This window comes from Coturnix japonica, chromosome 8 (genome assembly GCF_054131305.1).
Source record: "Coturnix japonica strain WE chromosome 8, WE-NBRP24, whole genome shotgun sequence".
Taxonomy (NCBI): Eukaryota; Metazoa; Chordata; class Aves; order Galliformes; family Phasianidae; genus Coturnix; species Coturnix japonica.
The window spans coordinates 5544026-5560472 of NC_140670.1; the positions used below are offsets into that span (position 1 = coordinate 5544026).

General features: G+C 44.9%; 2 protein-coding genes across 3 annotated transcripts in view; one reads left to right on the forward strand and one right to left on the reverse strand.

The window, feature by feature from the left end:
* Nucleotides 1-9005, forward strand: part of CDHR1 (cadherin related family member 1) — a 29305-nt gene extending 20300 nt beyond the window's left edge. The window contains exons 15-17 of one of the 2 annotated variants that reach the window (XM_085555001.1): nt 977-1205; nt 1551-1805; nt 4891-9005. In XM_085555001.1, the coding sequence (XP_085411127.1) occupies nt 977-1205; nt 1551-1805; nt 4891-5103 (697 nt within the window). In that variant the 3' untranslated portion in view covers nt 5104-9005. The remainder of the gene's footprint in view (nt 1-976; nt 1206-1550; nt 1806-4890) is intronic. The other variant, XM_015866067.3, reaches the window with a different exon arrangement.
* A 370-nt stretch (nt 9006-9375) lies between these two features.
* Nucleotides 9376-16352, reverse strand: LRIT2 (leucine rich repeat, Ig-like and transmembrane domains 2). Its single transcript, XM_085555003.1, has 3 exons — nt 14292-16352; nt 13088-13869; nt 9376-11133 (listed from the first exon to the last, which is right to left on the reverse strand). The coding sequence occupies exons 1-3, from the start codon at nt 14537-14539 to the stop codon at nt 10316-10318; spliced, it is 1848 nt and encodes a 615-aa protein (XP_085411129.1). The 5' UTR covers nt 14540-16352; the 3' UTR covers nt 9376-10315.
* Nucleotides 16353-16447: the final 95 nt, after the last annotated feature.

Below are 16447 nucleotides of genomic sequence, written 5' to 3' on the forward strand. Positions count from 1 at the left end.
ATAGAGGCAGGCCTCTCTGGTTTAAAACAGCTGGTGCAGAAAAGCTTGTGAAAGGTGCCAACAAAGGATTCAGGAAAAGGTGTAGGTCTTGCCACCTCCATGTCTAGTATTTGTATTAAACAGATAAGTGGAAACAATTGATGCATCTCTGTTAATAAGTACTTGTTTTATAATCACTCTCCACTGTACAGAAAACATTTTGACATTCATTATGTTAATTAAAGGGTATACAAAACCTTCAATTCATTAAAAGCCCTGCTGTTTGGAGCCTACACTAGCAGTCCATTTACAAATGACAGTGTGTCAGTATCTTCTCTAAAAATCCAAGCTTTTGCCTGTCATTTTTGACAGTGTCTCAGCAATTACATTTGTATAGAATTGAACTTGCTACAGACAGATCTGAACGCCCACTCCATCCCCACACAAGTCTGTGGAAAAATGATTAGTTTTGGAAGAAATAATTTGGCCAGCAGTTTTGGGGATTTGAGAACAGTTATTTTTCTTAGCCATTCTAAGAAGAAAAGAGCTTAAAGATGATATGCAGCAAACTTCCATTAGCTAACAAGAATATATCAACCAATATTAATTTATTCAGAACATGATCTACTATATTGCACTTCCTATAAACTGAAGGAATAAGCAGTTCCTTAATGTTTTATTGCAAAGAAATTATGCTGGGAGAAGGCCAATGAGGTGAAAATTTATTCAGGATAAAGTCTTTAACAGAAAAGGCAGCTGAAATGACATGAACAGTGAATAAAAAAAACAACAGACATTGGTTGTTTTGTGACAGGCAAAATGCATGATTCGAAAACATCAGTCAGGCAGGCATAGGGTTGGTGAACTATACAAAAATCTGGGGCATGGCAATACAGTGTTTAGAACCCACCTTTGCTCTAGACTACAAATACACACTAAGCAACCAAAATAAAGAAAAACAAACCCACCCAGAAGTCTCTCAATGCTTCTTTTTCAGGTTCCTAATCCACCCATCGACAGGTATAATTTACACCCAGCCCTGGGCTGTATTAGATGCTGAAGTAAATTCAAAGTATAATTTCTACGTGAAAGCAGAGGACACAGATGGGAAATACAGCTTGGCTGAAGTGTTTATCACTGTGCTAGATGTCAATGATCATTCTCCAGAATTCAATGAAAACATCCAGGAAAAGACGATGATCATTGGGACACCAGTGAAGATAGAGGTGAGAAACAACATAGTGTGTCACAAAGCAGAGTGCCTGGCCTAACTAGAGATAGTCCCTAGCAATGGGCTGTTCGCATTCTACAGCTTTTCCTCTTCTTTCCTCTAATCTCCAATAGATACAATTTACAGAATGCTACAATGAAAGCACTGATGTTTTTCACTAGTAAATAAAGCACAGCTGATAGCAAGAAAGGATCATTTGTTTCCAAGGTCAAACTTAAACAAACCAGTAATTTTATTGCAGGGACATTTTCAAAAGTTAATGCTCAGAAACTACTGAAGTTTGGACTTTGGGCAAAGACACAAGCACTGTCATCTTTGTTCTCTACACTTTCCTTTTCAGGCTATAGATCAAGATGCAGAAGAACCAAACAACATTGTGGATTATTCCATCATGCAAGCAGATCCAGCCAATGTGTTTGATATAGACCAAAGCACAGGGGAAATCAAGCTGAAGTCCTATATCCGTTCCCTGGACATCATCCACAACATTACAAAGAATAAAGACTGCATATGGTCATTGGTGGTGCAGGCCAAAGACCGAGGCTCCCCGTCCTTCAGTACCACAGCAGTCCTGAAGATTGATATTACAGAGGAGGTAAGAAAACATTTTAGAAAAATTCTTAGGTGGGATGATTCTTGTGAGGCACCAAAGTGTAGCCAAACTATAAAAGATAGCACAAATAGGTTGGCTTTCTCATCAGTCCAACTTCATTGTCTACCAAAGAACAGGGAGAGATTTATGGTGAGCAGTGCATGCTTACTTAATTATTATTTATTGCTACTTACCGTGTCTTTAAGTAGGCACCAGCAAAGAGGAAATGGGCTTTAATGTGGATGAGATACACTTCATTAGCTACTGGACCAGGCACAGACTGGGTAAACATACAAATCTCTTTGTACACACAGCACTTTCTCTTTTTGCTTTGGTAGAAATGCAACCACATGATTTTTAACTCTTATCACTGCCTCCTTTTTTTTTTTTTTTTTTTTTTTTTTTCCCCAATGATATTCCTTATCAAGTGGATTTATATTACACTCCTTGATAATGCTTCAGGGCTTGTTGGAAGTTACAAAGTTTCAGCAGAAAACGCTTATGCTCATCGAGAAGGTAAACTGAGTACCAAGTGCACAGGAAGAGCTCCCCATCCCTGCTCTTGGCACCAACCCACCAAGGCTGCAGCACAGGGGCTCCATAGGGGCTAAGGTACATGTCTGAGGGGTGCTGAGGGGAATAAGAGAGCCCCACACTTCCTCTGCTGGGGGGAACTATTACATACCTGAACTGAGGTTTCCAGTATCTACACTGGTAGATGAAGGATATCTGGAAGGAATAAAAAAAAAAGTGTATCTAGTGCTTTGGAAATAAGAGTTTATTGGATTTCTTTCTAACATGTGAAGCAACATTAGCACCTGATGGAAAGAAGGTGTCTCCTACAACAACCCGTCTCTGCTTCCTTTCACCCCAGGGATACAAACCTGACACAAAGTGAGGGAGTCTCTGTCCCAGTAAAGTGTAAAGGAGAAACAGAGAGGGCTCTGAAGACAGGGACACCTCTCAAACACAGTTATTCCTTCTTCCCATGCTTTTCTCCCTGTTGAGTCTGAATGCATAAGCTGAAATAGCAACAACAGCCTTCTTCAGCTGAGTAGGTCTCTTCAGCAGGATCTGGAGTACTAATCTGATGTAACATCTGTCCTCTGCAAGCTTCTGTACGTTTCTCCATTACTTCTTTCATTGTTTGTAGTGGTTTGACAAAGCACTCACACATTTCAGCTTACATGTGAGTGATGTATCGTGGCAGTATACAAGGCTCCTGCTCATTCCCTGTGTCCCAGACACTTTGTGGATACTGCTAGCACCTGGTGAAGGAAGCAGGCTTTTGGTGTAGGAATGCTGTGTGCTCACTCTCTCTCTGACCATTACAAATGTCCATTTCTTCCCTTTGTGCTCCAGCTGAACACACATTCTTTTAGTTAGCTGTGTGGTGGTCGTTTATGTATTACTGATTTTGGATAAGAAAGATATTTTTTGAGTGTGTTCTCTAAGGGATTTCTTGCAGGGTTAATCACACCAAGCAATTAAACAGGCATATTTTCTTATTAACATTTAACACCACAATTAATGCAAGGCAGTGCCCTTCAAGATAAATGCCTTGTGGCTGAATTCAACAGTATTGCACATCAAAAGGATCTTTGGTTCTTTGAACAATAGAGCAATGAAAAACTCCAGAGGTCTTTTACTTTAATGGAGGCTCATTTTACAGAAATTGGTGTGGAATAGCATCTGTTAACCTCCTGTCCTTTTCAACATATTAAGAAGCATGTGCTGAAAAAGCTATGCTTTTTTCACCCTTATATCATACCAAGATATATTCCTGCTGCCCAAGATTTTCACTGGTAGCAACTGATCCTGAAGCTCGGCCTGATGGGGGATCCCCTTGCCTCCTTCTTGCAGTCCTGCAAGGATATGGGGGTGTTTATTTACAGCACTCTGAGGACTGAAGCTTAAATCCACATTTAGACAGCTTAATCTGTGAAACCTTTGGTTCTTAATAGCTTTGGCCACTGGTTTAGACATCTATACATAGCTGGTGAGTCTTAGTTTTAGATGTCCCTGATTGAAAGTTTAAACAAATATTGTCTTTGAATTAATATGCATATTTCCTCCTCTACCATACTCTGTGACCATGGCTGTAACAAGGCTAGGTTTAATCTGAGGAAGAACTCAAGGGATGATGAAAAGGTGGGAGTGGATTCCTCAGAACCAGCTGGTTGGTTTTACATACCCACTTGCTCAAGTTGACATAATCTGACTGGGGCTCTTAACAGCTTTGCACGCTTACTTAACCTTCTAAATATAGCCAATGAGCCGTAGCTGCTCTCATGGCAGAAAGCTCAACCACGTGCTCCTCCGGTTGGGTCCTGCTTCTGGATGTACTGCCCACTCATTCTGCTCACAGCAACCCACGCACTATAAAGGCCTTTTGAGATACTGCCAGGTGTGTGCATGCTGTGATGTCTGCCTGCTGCAAACTGTTGTGGCAGAAGAGTGAAAACCAAAGGAGATAAGTCACAAGATCAGTAACAAAAAGAGGCATGGACATCCTGTTTGGTTCATTCAGGTTTAAAATTGTAATCTTGTCCCAGGAGCAGAATTCTGGTTTCTCAGAACTGATATACACCTAATTCCAGTCTTGGTTCTGTAGCTGTCCAGTTGTTCCCAACTCTTCTCTGGGCCGGTTCTCATTATAGCCATCTGATGGAATTTATGTACATAATATCCATGTAATACAGCATGGTAAAGGTCTGACAGTCACAGGCTGCTCTGCTTTTGTTTTCTAGCTAAGCCCTGTTGATGATTACATAATGGAAAAACTCTCTGCACAGCAAAACTATGAAAATTTATCCCTTCCTTTAAATTAAGATGGTCCATGACTTTCAACAGCGTTTCTTTGCCCATTTCTAGTTAGCAATCAGAAACATTTAGGATAGGGGAACAGTGGTCTCAGAGGCAGTTAGTGAAAATACAGAAGTGAGGTGAAGACACTTAACTTTCTTAATATTCACTGCTCCATACGCATTTTACCCTACTTCCCTAGTTGCATTTATAATAGGTGCTCTCCTCTTTCAAGTATAACTGTGTATGGGTTGACCGTTTCTCTTATTTTTGACATTTCCAGATCAAGTCCAGGGTAAAAACCTATATTTTAGGCCTCAAGAAGCGTCCATGGACGATATTTGGAATTTGCATGAGTGGCGTCCTTTCCACCATTTCTGTAACAATGGTGATCTCCACCATCATGTACTGGAAAAGTGTGAAAAGATCCAAGCTCCACCCGCAGGGCAAAATCCGCAAAATTATACGGGGACCGCCAAGACGCACATTGTGCTAAGCTGCAAAGTGAACTGGTCATTCATTTGTCCTTAATATGCCATATGTAGCTTATGTTTTTGCTTCTTTTAAAAACAAAGCTCTTTAGTACTATTCATGTCCCCTACCTCGAAGAGTTTTGTTATGTCTGTAAAAGAGTACTTGAAAACAGAATGCAGCACCTATCTGCAAATCACTCATCTATACACTGTAATTTTATAAAGCAAAGTTTTCTCATAATCTTTGTAATGCCATATTCAGTAAGAGTCCTGCAAAGCACATCACCATATCACCCATGGCTGCTCTTGAAAGATCATTTTCTAATCATAAACCTGTATCTGGTTTGATGCTGTTATTCCTAGGAAATTAATTCTGCAATGCAGAGCAACAATGCTGCTGCAGTTCCCAGAGCTAATTATTTTCTTGTTCACTTCTTGCAAGTTAAGCAAATGCGAGGTTATACACAGGAGCCCACTCTTATCTGGCAGTACTACTCCTGTATGTGCTCGTGTTAAGTGGCCATCCATCTAACAGTACTGCCATGCTTGCCCAGGCTCTGCATTGCCCAAAGCTGGAATGGCTCGTTGACTCTTCCTTTTCGTTAGAGACAACTTCCAGTAGTGATCCCTGCTCAAAACATATTTTGGACAAATGAAATTACTAGGTCACTGTCTGTCCCACAGAGTAAGTCATGTGTTTTCTTTGTACTCTTTTACAGACTCTTCACAAAGGGCCTATGGCCGCCTTTTTGATGCAAACTAAAGATAACCCCATGAAAGCCTTAGGAGTGCTAGCTGGTGTCATGGGCATAATGGTGCTGATAACTATCATGATCTCTACTGCCATGTTCTGGCGCAATAAGCGGTCCAACAAAATCATGCCGGTAAGAAGGATCATAAAAAAGAGACAGACCCCGCAGTCCCGCACAGTGAGGATGGAGTGGCTGAAGTTCAAGAGGCCCAGTAATGCCGCGGAGAAGTTTGTCGTTGAGGACGATGCAAAGAGCTTGCAGAATGAGAACAGCAACAACAACGTCCAGGCAGCTCCAGTGCCCCCAGCCGCTCCCTTGCCTCCACCGCCCCCCGCCCTGGCCACCAGCGGGAACACCGCAGTGTGGCGGGTGCCAACTGTGTCCGGCTCCCTCACTCCCAAGTTCATCAACAAGCAGCTGAAGAAGAGAGGTCATAGCAGCGCCCACAATGCCCTGGTGTCAGAGCTCAAAATGAAGTTTGAGAAGAGAAATGCAGCTATGGGGGAGCCACACATCTAGGCCACGTCTAGGTGCACTTGGCAGCCCCAGAGACTGCAGGTTGCGGCTGCACATGGGTATGTTACGTGCCGTGGTCTTCACCGTGTCTGTCAATACCCATGAACTGAGAGCAGCTTCTTGCTGTGATAGCTGCCCCTCACCTTCCAGAAGCATTGTGTGCTGTGGAGTCACCTCACCTGTATCAAATGTTGTGGTCTGTGCCCAGTTAGGACTGCGGTTCCTTCATCCCATGTCCCAGTGCTGGTTCCACCCTGCAGCTGTCTAACCAGGGTGCTCTGTATGCCCTCGCGCCAACCAGAGCCTCCCAAAGTGAACAGGGCTTTGGGCTGCCTGTGTTACAGAGGCCCTTAGCCAGCACCCTGGTTTTCAAGCCAGGTGCTCTGCAGTTACCACTTCTGATCATGTCTGGCAGGTGGAGCTGAAGCATCCAAAAATCCATCACTTCAAACCCCATAACCAGTTAAGAAGGCGTTGTTCTGGTTGTGGCACCAGGGGTGGAGTGTAGGTCAGCAGCTCACAGAATGCTGAGATCAAGTTGTGTGTAGGTGATACCTGTCCTCAGGCATGATGTGCAGCAGCTGGTGGAATGATGTGCTGATGGCCACAGCATCCTTCGTCCTGCAGATAAGCTTGCAAGCTTGAAAAATTCTTTGTTTTCCTGCAGCTTATGCTGGAATTTGATAGAGCACATCGGTATGATGCTTCTGCCCTGAGCTTGCCAGCTAACTTGAGGATGAGAGGACAGCTGGGGCAGGATGCAAGCACAGGAATTCAGTAGCAGTGCTCGCCTGATACTGCCTCCTTCTGATACCACATCCCCTAATGAGAGGCAAGTCATCAGGAGAAAGATGTGATTAAAGCAGTGGGGAAGATAAAGTAAAGCCAAGACAAAAATGATATGTGAACAATTGAAACAAAGTGCTGGAAAGTCATCTATGTTGGTCAGGGATGTGTCTGGAAAGATTATTTGGTTCTGTCCAATTCCAGCAGGGGGACTGGAGAACAGATTTTGTCATCTCTACCAGCTCACTCCAGGGACTGGAGAGTGCAAAAGGAGGTTCCTTCAAATATTCTGGTTTGTACTAGCAGCATTTTGCCTGAATTATGCAACAGCTAACTGGAAACACATTTTTTTCCTGCTATGTGGGACTAAAAAGGCACTGGAGATGGAGCAGATTTTTACTGGGTCTACCCTAGTTTCTATGTCACGCTTGTCTCTGAGTAGGTGTTTTAAGCTGGACCTGGGGAGAAGGCAGCGTGCATTGGTCCTACTGGGGAGAAGCACGCTGTGCCCACACTGCTGCCCTTAGGTTGGCTGTCATGGATGGACACCATGAACACTGAGATGGGGAGCAAACCCTAAGTGACAGAAATCTGTCTTAATCCAAAGGGGCTGTGGGGCTTCTCATAAAACTGCTTTGAGTCCTTTCAGCTGGACCAGCAGCCCAGCCCCTCTGGTGCTCCTCTTCCCTCGCTCCATTAGCTGATTTATTCCTTTCATTTGCACCAGGACTCCATCACCTCAGGAGCAAGCGTGCTGAACAAGAAATTACCCATGTGCAAGAAACAAGTCCATGTTTTTTAGGTTCTATTCACTCCAGTTCACCATACCATGTGCTTGCCACCAGTGGGATGATCCAGGAGCAGCAGAGAGGAACCACGGTGCCAAGTGCTGCTCTGCCAGCAGGCCCAGGCTTAAGGGGAGAGTGCAGGGCTCCAGGTTGTCCCTCTGCATCAGGCTCTAGCAGAATTGGGAGCACAACGCAGTGGATGGAGCTCCCTGATTGTGCTGGGGAAGCACAGAGGTTTAGGCCCAATGTAGATCAGGGACTGAAAACTTCAGATTAGAGGGGAACAACAGTCTGCCTGGTTTTGTGGGGAACACAAAATAATATACATTCACTCACTAACTCACTTCTCTGAAACAGGCCACAGGTTTAGGACTGCACAAGGAGCTGTGTGAGGAGCCATGTGGCTGTAAATCTCTTTATGGAGTCCTCTAAGGACAGTTTAATCTGAGTGTGATGGCTGGAGCTAGACAAAACCAAAGAGCCTCAATGGAGTGATGGATGCTCAGCAGGGAGGAGCAGCATCATAGCAGCCCTTGTTGGTACCACACCACCCTTCCCACTGTGCCCTTCATCACTCCAGTGTTTTCCAGCTTCGCCTCAGGGCCTGCTGCTTATGCCTCCTCTTGGCTTCAGGCCCTTGCATAACACACCACGTCTTCATCCCCCAGCCACAGCCATTTGAGACAGGGGAGACACAGCCCCATCAGTGCTGCTCAGCCCTGGTCCCATAGCCACAGCTCCACATGTGCTCCTTTCCCTGGCTTATGTCTCCTCTTGGCTCTGCAGCGCTTCACAGGGGAACCAAAACCTTGTGATGTATCCCATGTTCCGCTCTTTTCCCAGTGTTGTGTTGAAGCCAGTATTCAATGTTCATTCTCCACAAGGAAAGCCTATAAAGACCATCCAATTAAGTGAGTTATAATTAAGTGAAATTTAGCGGGAATTATAGTCTTATAGTCTTAGAGATTATATTTAAGAAGGAATAAAGATGTTTTATTACGATGTGAGACTTTTCTGGTTATTCTGTATTACAACTCTGGATAATTTTGTAATAAATAACAAAGAAATATATACATAGAAAACTTCTCATAGTGTGTTTCTTCTTATGGTGTGTTTCCACTAACAGAGATGCCTTTTTGTTTGCATGTTGCATGACCAGGATGGCTTCCCAGGCTGGCCCTGTGGCCACTGCTGGGCAGCTTCTGTGGGACAGCAGTGCCCCTCCTTTGGGGCACATTGGTAAAGGGGCCTGGAACCACTGCTGAGCCAGCATTGCCCTTCCCAGAATAGCTAGGTCAGGAGGCCCAGACCTGTCCCCTGCTGCTCAGCACTCTGGATTCTTTGATATTTGTAATACAAAAGAGCAGAAAGGAAACAGAGAACACTGCACGTTCTGAAAACCAGTCATGTTTATTACATTAACACTAAAACAAGACTGAGAAGCTCTTTCTAGTATAACAACAAAAGTCAGCATTGACACAGCACATCCGTGTGTAGGATCCGTGAAGGTAGAGGTGCTGCAGAGGGAAATGGGGCCTGAATTTGGACAGCACAGAACATACACAGAGGAAGCTTAGCTTAATTCACACCACACGTGTAACAAATAGCATTAGATATGCAGGGTTTTGTTATGTAAAAGAATGGTTATGCAGGAAACTAAACTGCTCATCTACTACTCATGTTTTAGACACAAGTAAATGTTCCTGCCCTCCACATTACATACAACATTCCCATCAGAAAACAAGTAAAAGCCTGCACTGCTGCCACATTATGCTGGTTCTTATGAGTAAGAAAATAAACAAAGGTAAACTCAAAACACACAAAAAAGCACCCCCCAAACCACACCAACACCTTCTTACTTTTCCACTTGGCAGCCATCAGAAGTCCACACCAGGACCTGGGTGGGAAAAGTAAGGAAACAATAACAAAAATACTTAAAAGAAAGAAACAAAAAAAAAAGATGTTTATTTGGAGAAGAGCAGGCAGCTCTGGCCTGTCACTGCACGTGCTTCTACTGAGCTGTTGGGTCTGTGGTTTGCTTAACGTTTGTTTCTTTGCATGACAGATTAAAGTAGTCACACTGTGGCTTTAAAACATTTCTGAAGAAGTGACTGCAAAATACTTTTTGCTATGTAGTTTGTTGGGTTGATTGAGTGCATTTCAATGTGTGTGTGTGCCAATGCATGTAGCTCCGTAGCAGTGCTGGGCAGCCTGGGGTGCATGCCCCATAGTCCTGGGACACTGAGCCCAATGGAGATCCTGGCTGTATGCTCCATCTTGCCCCACATCTGTGCCATCTGTGGATTTTCACTGCTCCTTCTCAAGAAAGCCAGCAGGATAGAGACCATTCACCAGACCATGCAGCCATAGGGATGGTTGGGGCGGGGGCTGTGCTAATAGAGGTCAGCGCTGTTCCTGTGGGGAAGCCGGGTCTTGCCAGGGCGCTCGGGCTCCTCTCGTGCTGGGGGTCGCCGGGCACCACGACCAACATCAGGACGGCAGAGTCCATCCTGACTGCCACCAGGCAGGCTGTCCAGTGTGCTCTCCTTGCTGCCAGCACCCGGTGGCTTGTCTGCACGGCGGCGGCGGGGCCAGGCAGCGGGGCAGCGGGCCAGGCAGCCAGGACGGGCCTCGGCAGTGCAGGCATACATGCCGGCAGGCACAGCCAACACCATGGCGCAGACGATGACAACAATGTGGATGAGCTTCTCGCGCTGCTCCATCTGGCTGACGTCACTGCCTGTTACAAAGACGACACACTGGCCCTTGCGGGGTGCTTGGTTGCGGACAGCCACGCAGACTTCATACTTGGTGGCGGGCAGCAGGTCGGTCACAGAATAAGTGTTGACACCTGGGCCAATATAGATGGCATCCTTCTGTGCAGTGTCGTAGCGGCCCACCAGCAGTGTGTACCAGATCTCCCCTGGCTCTGCCACTGCCGCCGCTGCAAACCACTCCAGAGTGATGCCGTAGACTGTTTGCTTGGCAATACGCACCTCCACATGGGAGCCTGGCTCAACTGGGGCGGCAGCGGCCCAGCCTGGCTGTGTGGCAAAGGCTGGTGGGGTACCCACGTGGAGCACGATAGCCACTGAGGCGTTGCCCAAGAAGTTGGCGGCTGTGCAGGTGTAGTTGCCTGCATCTGCAGGCCGTACGGCCGGGATCACCAGGTCAGAGCGGACAGTCTCCTCACTGATGGGCTGAGTGGAAACTGTGGGGCAGAAGGAAGCCATGTCAGTGGCTTGAGTAGCCACATTGTGGCTCTGAGACCACCTCAAAACAGGGTGGAGGTTAGGGGGCCTAGTAACTCCTGCCCTAGCAGCCAAAAGAGCCAACCCAGTCTTAGGCCATCTGTCACAGCTGGCAGAAAGAAGTGACTGGCGCACCGTACTCAGCATTGGTGCAGCCTCACCTCAAGTACTGCTTGCAGCTTGGGGCACTACAGTAGGAAAGATATAATAGTATTATGTTGTGTCCAAAGTAAGGCAACAAAGACAATGAAAGCCTGAAGTGCATGACTACTGTGGAGAGGCTGAGGTCCCTTTGCTCTCTCAGTGTAAAGAAGGGGAGCGTAAGGGGTACCCTCACTGGCCTCACAAGGGGAGTAGAGAGGCATATACTGACCTCAGCTCTTTGGTAACAACACAAAGAGAGGTAAGGGCTTACAGCTGCGTCAGGGAAGGGTAAGATGGTAGAAAAAGGTTCTCCACTGAGAGGCTGGTCAAGCACTGGAACAGACTCTCGAGGCAGTGGTCTCAGCATCAAACCTTCTGGAGCTCAACAACTGTTGGGACAACACTCTAAGTTAAGTGGTTTAACTCTTAGCCTTCCCCATGTGGAATGACAAGATGGGCTCAGTGATCTTCATGAGTGCTTTCCAGCTCCGGATATTCAGTAATCTAACCTGAGAGGGACACTTCACTGAGCAGAACCTTAATGCCACATGGCTCTCAAGCGCTTGAGGCAGGGCACTGGAGCTGGCCTAGCCCACCAATGCACCATCTGCCCTCCATGTGTCCAGGCTGCAAGACAGCAGGGAAGGCTCTGTAGTTCAAACACATGCTACATCTTCCACTAGACTGGAAAATGAAAAATTCCATTTTGGGGCTCTGGCCTAAAAAAAGGAGGCACGTGAGGCCAAGGAAGGGTTTAGGTGGATGCAAAATGCAACTTCAGTAACTCTATGAGCTAACCCATCATCTACCCACACATGGGCATGTCGGTAAGGAAAACCTGTGTGTAATTAATCCAGCATGTCACAGAAAGATGCACAAGTGCTGCTAAAATACTGAACTAAATCAAACATCAGACCAAGATTAAGGGCAAATGCTTCCTTAGATAGCAGGATCGTTAGGGCTACACGTAACCTGCACAGTGGCTGTGTGTCTTTTTAGCTCTGAACGTATGAAAATAGCAACTTGCCCTGTTGAAGACTAGTACTAAAAATAGATGTGAGGGAGGACTTATGTGAGGCCAGTTGGACATAGAAGAAGAGAAAAGGTCTCCTAGTACGAAGTCCTCAGCAAAGCAGACGAATTAGTGGGGTTTATACAGAATGGCTGCATTCATTTTGGTTATAGAGTGTGAGTGGACACTGTCTAGTAATGTGGCAAGGGTTTGTGGGCTGCATGGATATTTCCTGAGAAAACGTAAGGGAATAGTCTACAAGTGTGTACATGTTTGCACGTGTGCTCCTAAATACATATATAAATTTATTCTCTACACATATATATCTCTGTATATAATTATGTGCATATAGAGACTATATATATATAGACATCTCTAGTCACACACACCTATGTATTTATATAATTGTATATGATGTAGTATATATAATAAATTCATGTCTACATAACTGCATATTTAATACATATGCCTGGCTGAGGTATTCTTTATAGTTCCTATATCATTTGCCATGATGGAAGGGCTACTAAAAAAAAATCCACACATCATAAAATAATTGTGGAACTTGTTCCTTTCCTCTGACCAATTTCTTACGTGAAGTGTAATAATTAAGCTTGTGCGAATGCTTTTGCAACCACAATGACAGTGAGGCACCAAAGAGGCAGAGAACTGGTGTGGTGACTAGATGGACTGAAGAACTATGTCAGCAGAGTAGCAAAATGTAAATAAACTCACAAACAAAAAAGTTTTGCTTTGCTTACCATTAAATGCCCTTAGAAGTTTGAGTGCATAGGTCCACCAGACAGCCGGGGCAGGGCTGGCTTGCACAAAGCAGCTCAGGGTGATGTTCAGCCCCACTGGGACTGTCAGGTTGGTGTCAAGGGCTGAAGTCTGCGGCTTCATGCAGCTGTTGAGCTCCACTTCATGAAAAAACTTCCCTGCCCTGAATTTCGGGCTTGAGCAAGTTAAATAAGAATTCATCAGAATAATAGGAGGGCCAACTGACTTGATAAACTGGACAAATCCCCTCAGGCGGCAGTCACAAATCCACGGGTTGTCATGGAGGGCCAGAACAACGTTGGAAATAGCTTCTCCCTGCCCTGCCGCCCTCTGGCTTCTCTGGTAGATAGGCCAGCTGTAGAAGACATCCCTGGATATGACAGTAAGCTGATTTGAGGATAGATCTAAATAGGTCAGGTTGGACAGATAGCGGAGCGCGTGTTCTGGAAGGACATCCAGCCGGTTGTGCTTCAGGTCCAGAATTTTCAGAGCTGGGGTGTCTTGAAATGCTGTCCATGGCACTGAACTTAATTTGTTCCCTTGCAAACGCAGCTCCTTCAGAGCAGGCAGGTACTCCAGGCTCTTCATGTGCATCACCGTGATGTTGTTGAAATTGAGCCAGAGATACTCCAAGGCACTAATGTTCGCAAATGACCCGCGAGGCAATTCTGTTAGGTGTGAGTTTTCTATTCTAATTTTTCTAATGTCTTGAGGGATGCTGTCGGGAATCTTCCTCAGCAATGCAGACATGCAGAGTAAACTCCTGAGGAGGAAACGAGAAAATTCTCTAGGTCACATACCGTTTTCATGGCTAAGAAATCAGTTCCCTACATAGGTCTGCCAGCTTGCAAAGAATTATCAAGTGTTGCTTTCATGGCAACGTGGCAGTGCAGCCATCCTTCAGTTCAGTTTTACACCCATCTTTCCCACTAAGAATACCATTAAAATAATTTTTAAAAAGCATTAAGAAAATGTTACATATGCAACTACATATCTCAAGGAAAAAAGAGATCTCATAATTATATCTTCAAGATGGTTATGTACAGTATTAGTTGTAGCAAAGGTATACCATGAGACCACTTGGTTTTGGTCCTCATCGCAACAACAAATATGTATAGGAATACATATAGAGAAGTCTCTGAGCTGCTTCACTGTTGCTACAGCTAAGACAATTAGCTATCTTACCTTCCAAAGCTGTCCTGAGAACAAGAGCATCCTGTGACACAAGATGAAAAAGAAGGGTTTATCTTGTGGAAGGCCACAAGAAGAAGAAAAATGTGATGAATAGTAGGGTCCATATTCTCCTTTAAGACAGCACTGTGCAGGGTGTTCACCAAACATGCCAACAGCCTCCAAGAAGCAAATCCTATTATCTGTAATCTTCCTTGACGCAGAAATAAATCCTGCTGGGGACCCAAGCCTAAAGAAGACATGTAGTATGGTTCACAGCTAAAAATCACCCCTGGGCTCACTCCTGGCCAGTTCTTATTTAGCCACAGGGATAACAGATTTACTTCGATGGTAATATAAAGCTCAACCGGTTCCTGAAGCCAAAAACTCTTCTGATACCAAGTAGTTAACCAGGTCTATTTACATTTTTGTTTGTTTGCTTGGTTGGTTGTTTTTAAACATGGAAGCACCCCGAGAAAAGTCTGGTTTTAACATTCATCTACATTGTACAAAATATAAAATTACAGAGCTATTGCAGTATGGTAAGTTCTCAGGCTCCCATGTAAGACATGAGTGCCAACTGCTCTTTGGTCCCCTTGGAAAACTCAGTCTTAATAATTTAATGAGAAGATATAAATCCAAAGCCAGCCAGTTTTCAGCTCTAATTTCCAAGCATCACTGTGTTCTCTTGGGGCCATCTAGCGTGCTTAGGCTTCATTACAGCCCACTGGACGCAGCAGCCGTTGGAAAAGGGCTTAACCTCAGTACCAATACATGTGAAGCTGGGTCACAAATCAAGATTAGCCTGAACCTACTTAACCTCCAACCTGCGGACCAGGATAGAAAAATATTTATAGCACAAAAGCTTAGAATGATACATGTCTTTTGGGGCACGTGTGCTAGTGTAGCTGCTGTAAGCCTCTGCAAGACACAGGGCTGATTCTGTAGATTTTAATTCAGCAGGAACTTTGATTTCAAGGCTAATCAGAAGAACAAACTGGTGGAGGACATTGAGGACTGCTGCTGGGTTTTGTGACTGCTTCCAGCTCACAAGGGGCAGGCTGCAATTAATTGGCCCATTGGGCAGCCATTGCTGCCTATGCCTAGCAGCTAACCACATCCACATGGGCATAAGTTTAGCAAAAATGCTCATTACTTACCGTGATGTTGTACTTGATGACATTTCATCAAGTTCCCTGCATTCTAGTATGTCATTAACAAGTCATGACATGAAAGAGAAAGGTTGCTGGTCTGTAGTGAAGCAGGGCCAGCAGCTAATAGACTCCACCTGACTGGTGGCTGCAGGAAGGTCACTGAGGGGTTCTTATAGTGTGCAATCAGCACAGACCCTGTAAGTCAACATAGGTTCTCTTTATCCCCTATTAGTAAGACTTAAGTGGCAAAGTGGTCACCAGTCAGTGGGGCTTGCTGGCTGAACCAGGAGGCCTGAAGGTAGCAGTGATGAGAAGTTGTATCACACGGTGGTCTCAGCCGTGGGAGCAGAAGCCTCAAGACTCCACGGTCTTACTTGGTGCAGTGCTATTTACCGTCATGTGACATCACGACTGAAGCCAAAACGCAGAACAAGCTGTCTAAAAACCAAGCTGTAAAAATAAATTTCAATAGAGGCATCGTATGCTAATCCATGGGAAGTAGAATTTAAGAGATCACACTCACTGCCAAAGCAAATGCTGAAGGGAAGCCCCTTGCATGCCTCCAGCAAGTGTAGGGGGTCCAAACTCTTGTCTTGAAGAAGGAAGGTTTTTTACCTTCCTTCTAATGTACTTCAACTACTTGTAGTATTCCTTCTTAATCACTTTCATCATATTATTTCCGTTATATTCTGCTCAATACTTTCATCTTGATTGCTGCTATTCTCAAGATTCTTCCAATTAAAAACAGCTTTTCAGTGCAATTCAAAGCTATTTGGATCCATTTTAAAAACACTATTTCTTTCTTTTGTACACCTCATCCTTAATATTTCACTTTTGCACCAAGAAAAGCAAAAAATTAAAGGTGGGGTGGGGAGGAAGGAGGGAGAGCATGGAAACAGTCCTTACAGCACTTCTGTCTATGGACTGACCTTAACCAAGTAATAAACTGTTCCCAGATATGAGCTCTAAGCCATCTCTGTTCTGCATGCTGTGACCAGAGAGCACCACTTGCCTGCA

Bases quoted from the DNA above. Each gene is read 5' to 3' on its own strand.
- LRIT2 (XM_085555003.1), bottom strand. From the start codon at position 14,539: ATGTCTTCTTTAGGCTTGGGTCCCCAGCAGGATTTATTTCTGCGTCAA. The intron at 13,870-14,291 runs GTAAGATAGCTA...TTTCCTCCTCAG, and splicing joins TCTCAGGACAGCTTTGGAAG to GAGTTTACTCTGCATGTCTG. The intron at 11,134-13,087 runs GTAAGCAAAGCA...TCTGCCCCACAG, and splicing joins ACTTCTAAGGGCATTTAATG to TTTCCACTCAGCCCATCAGT.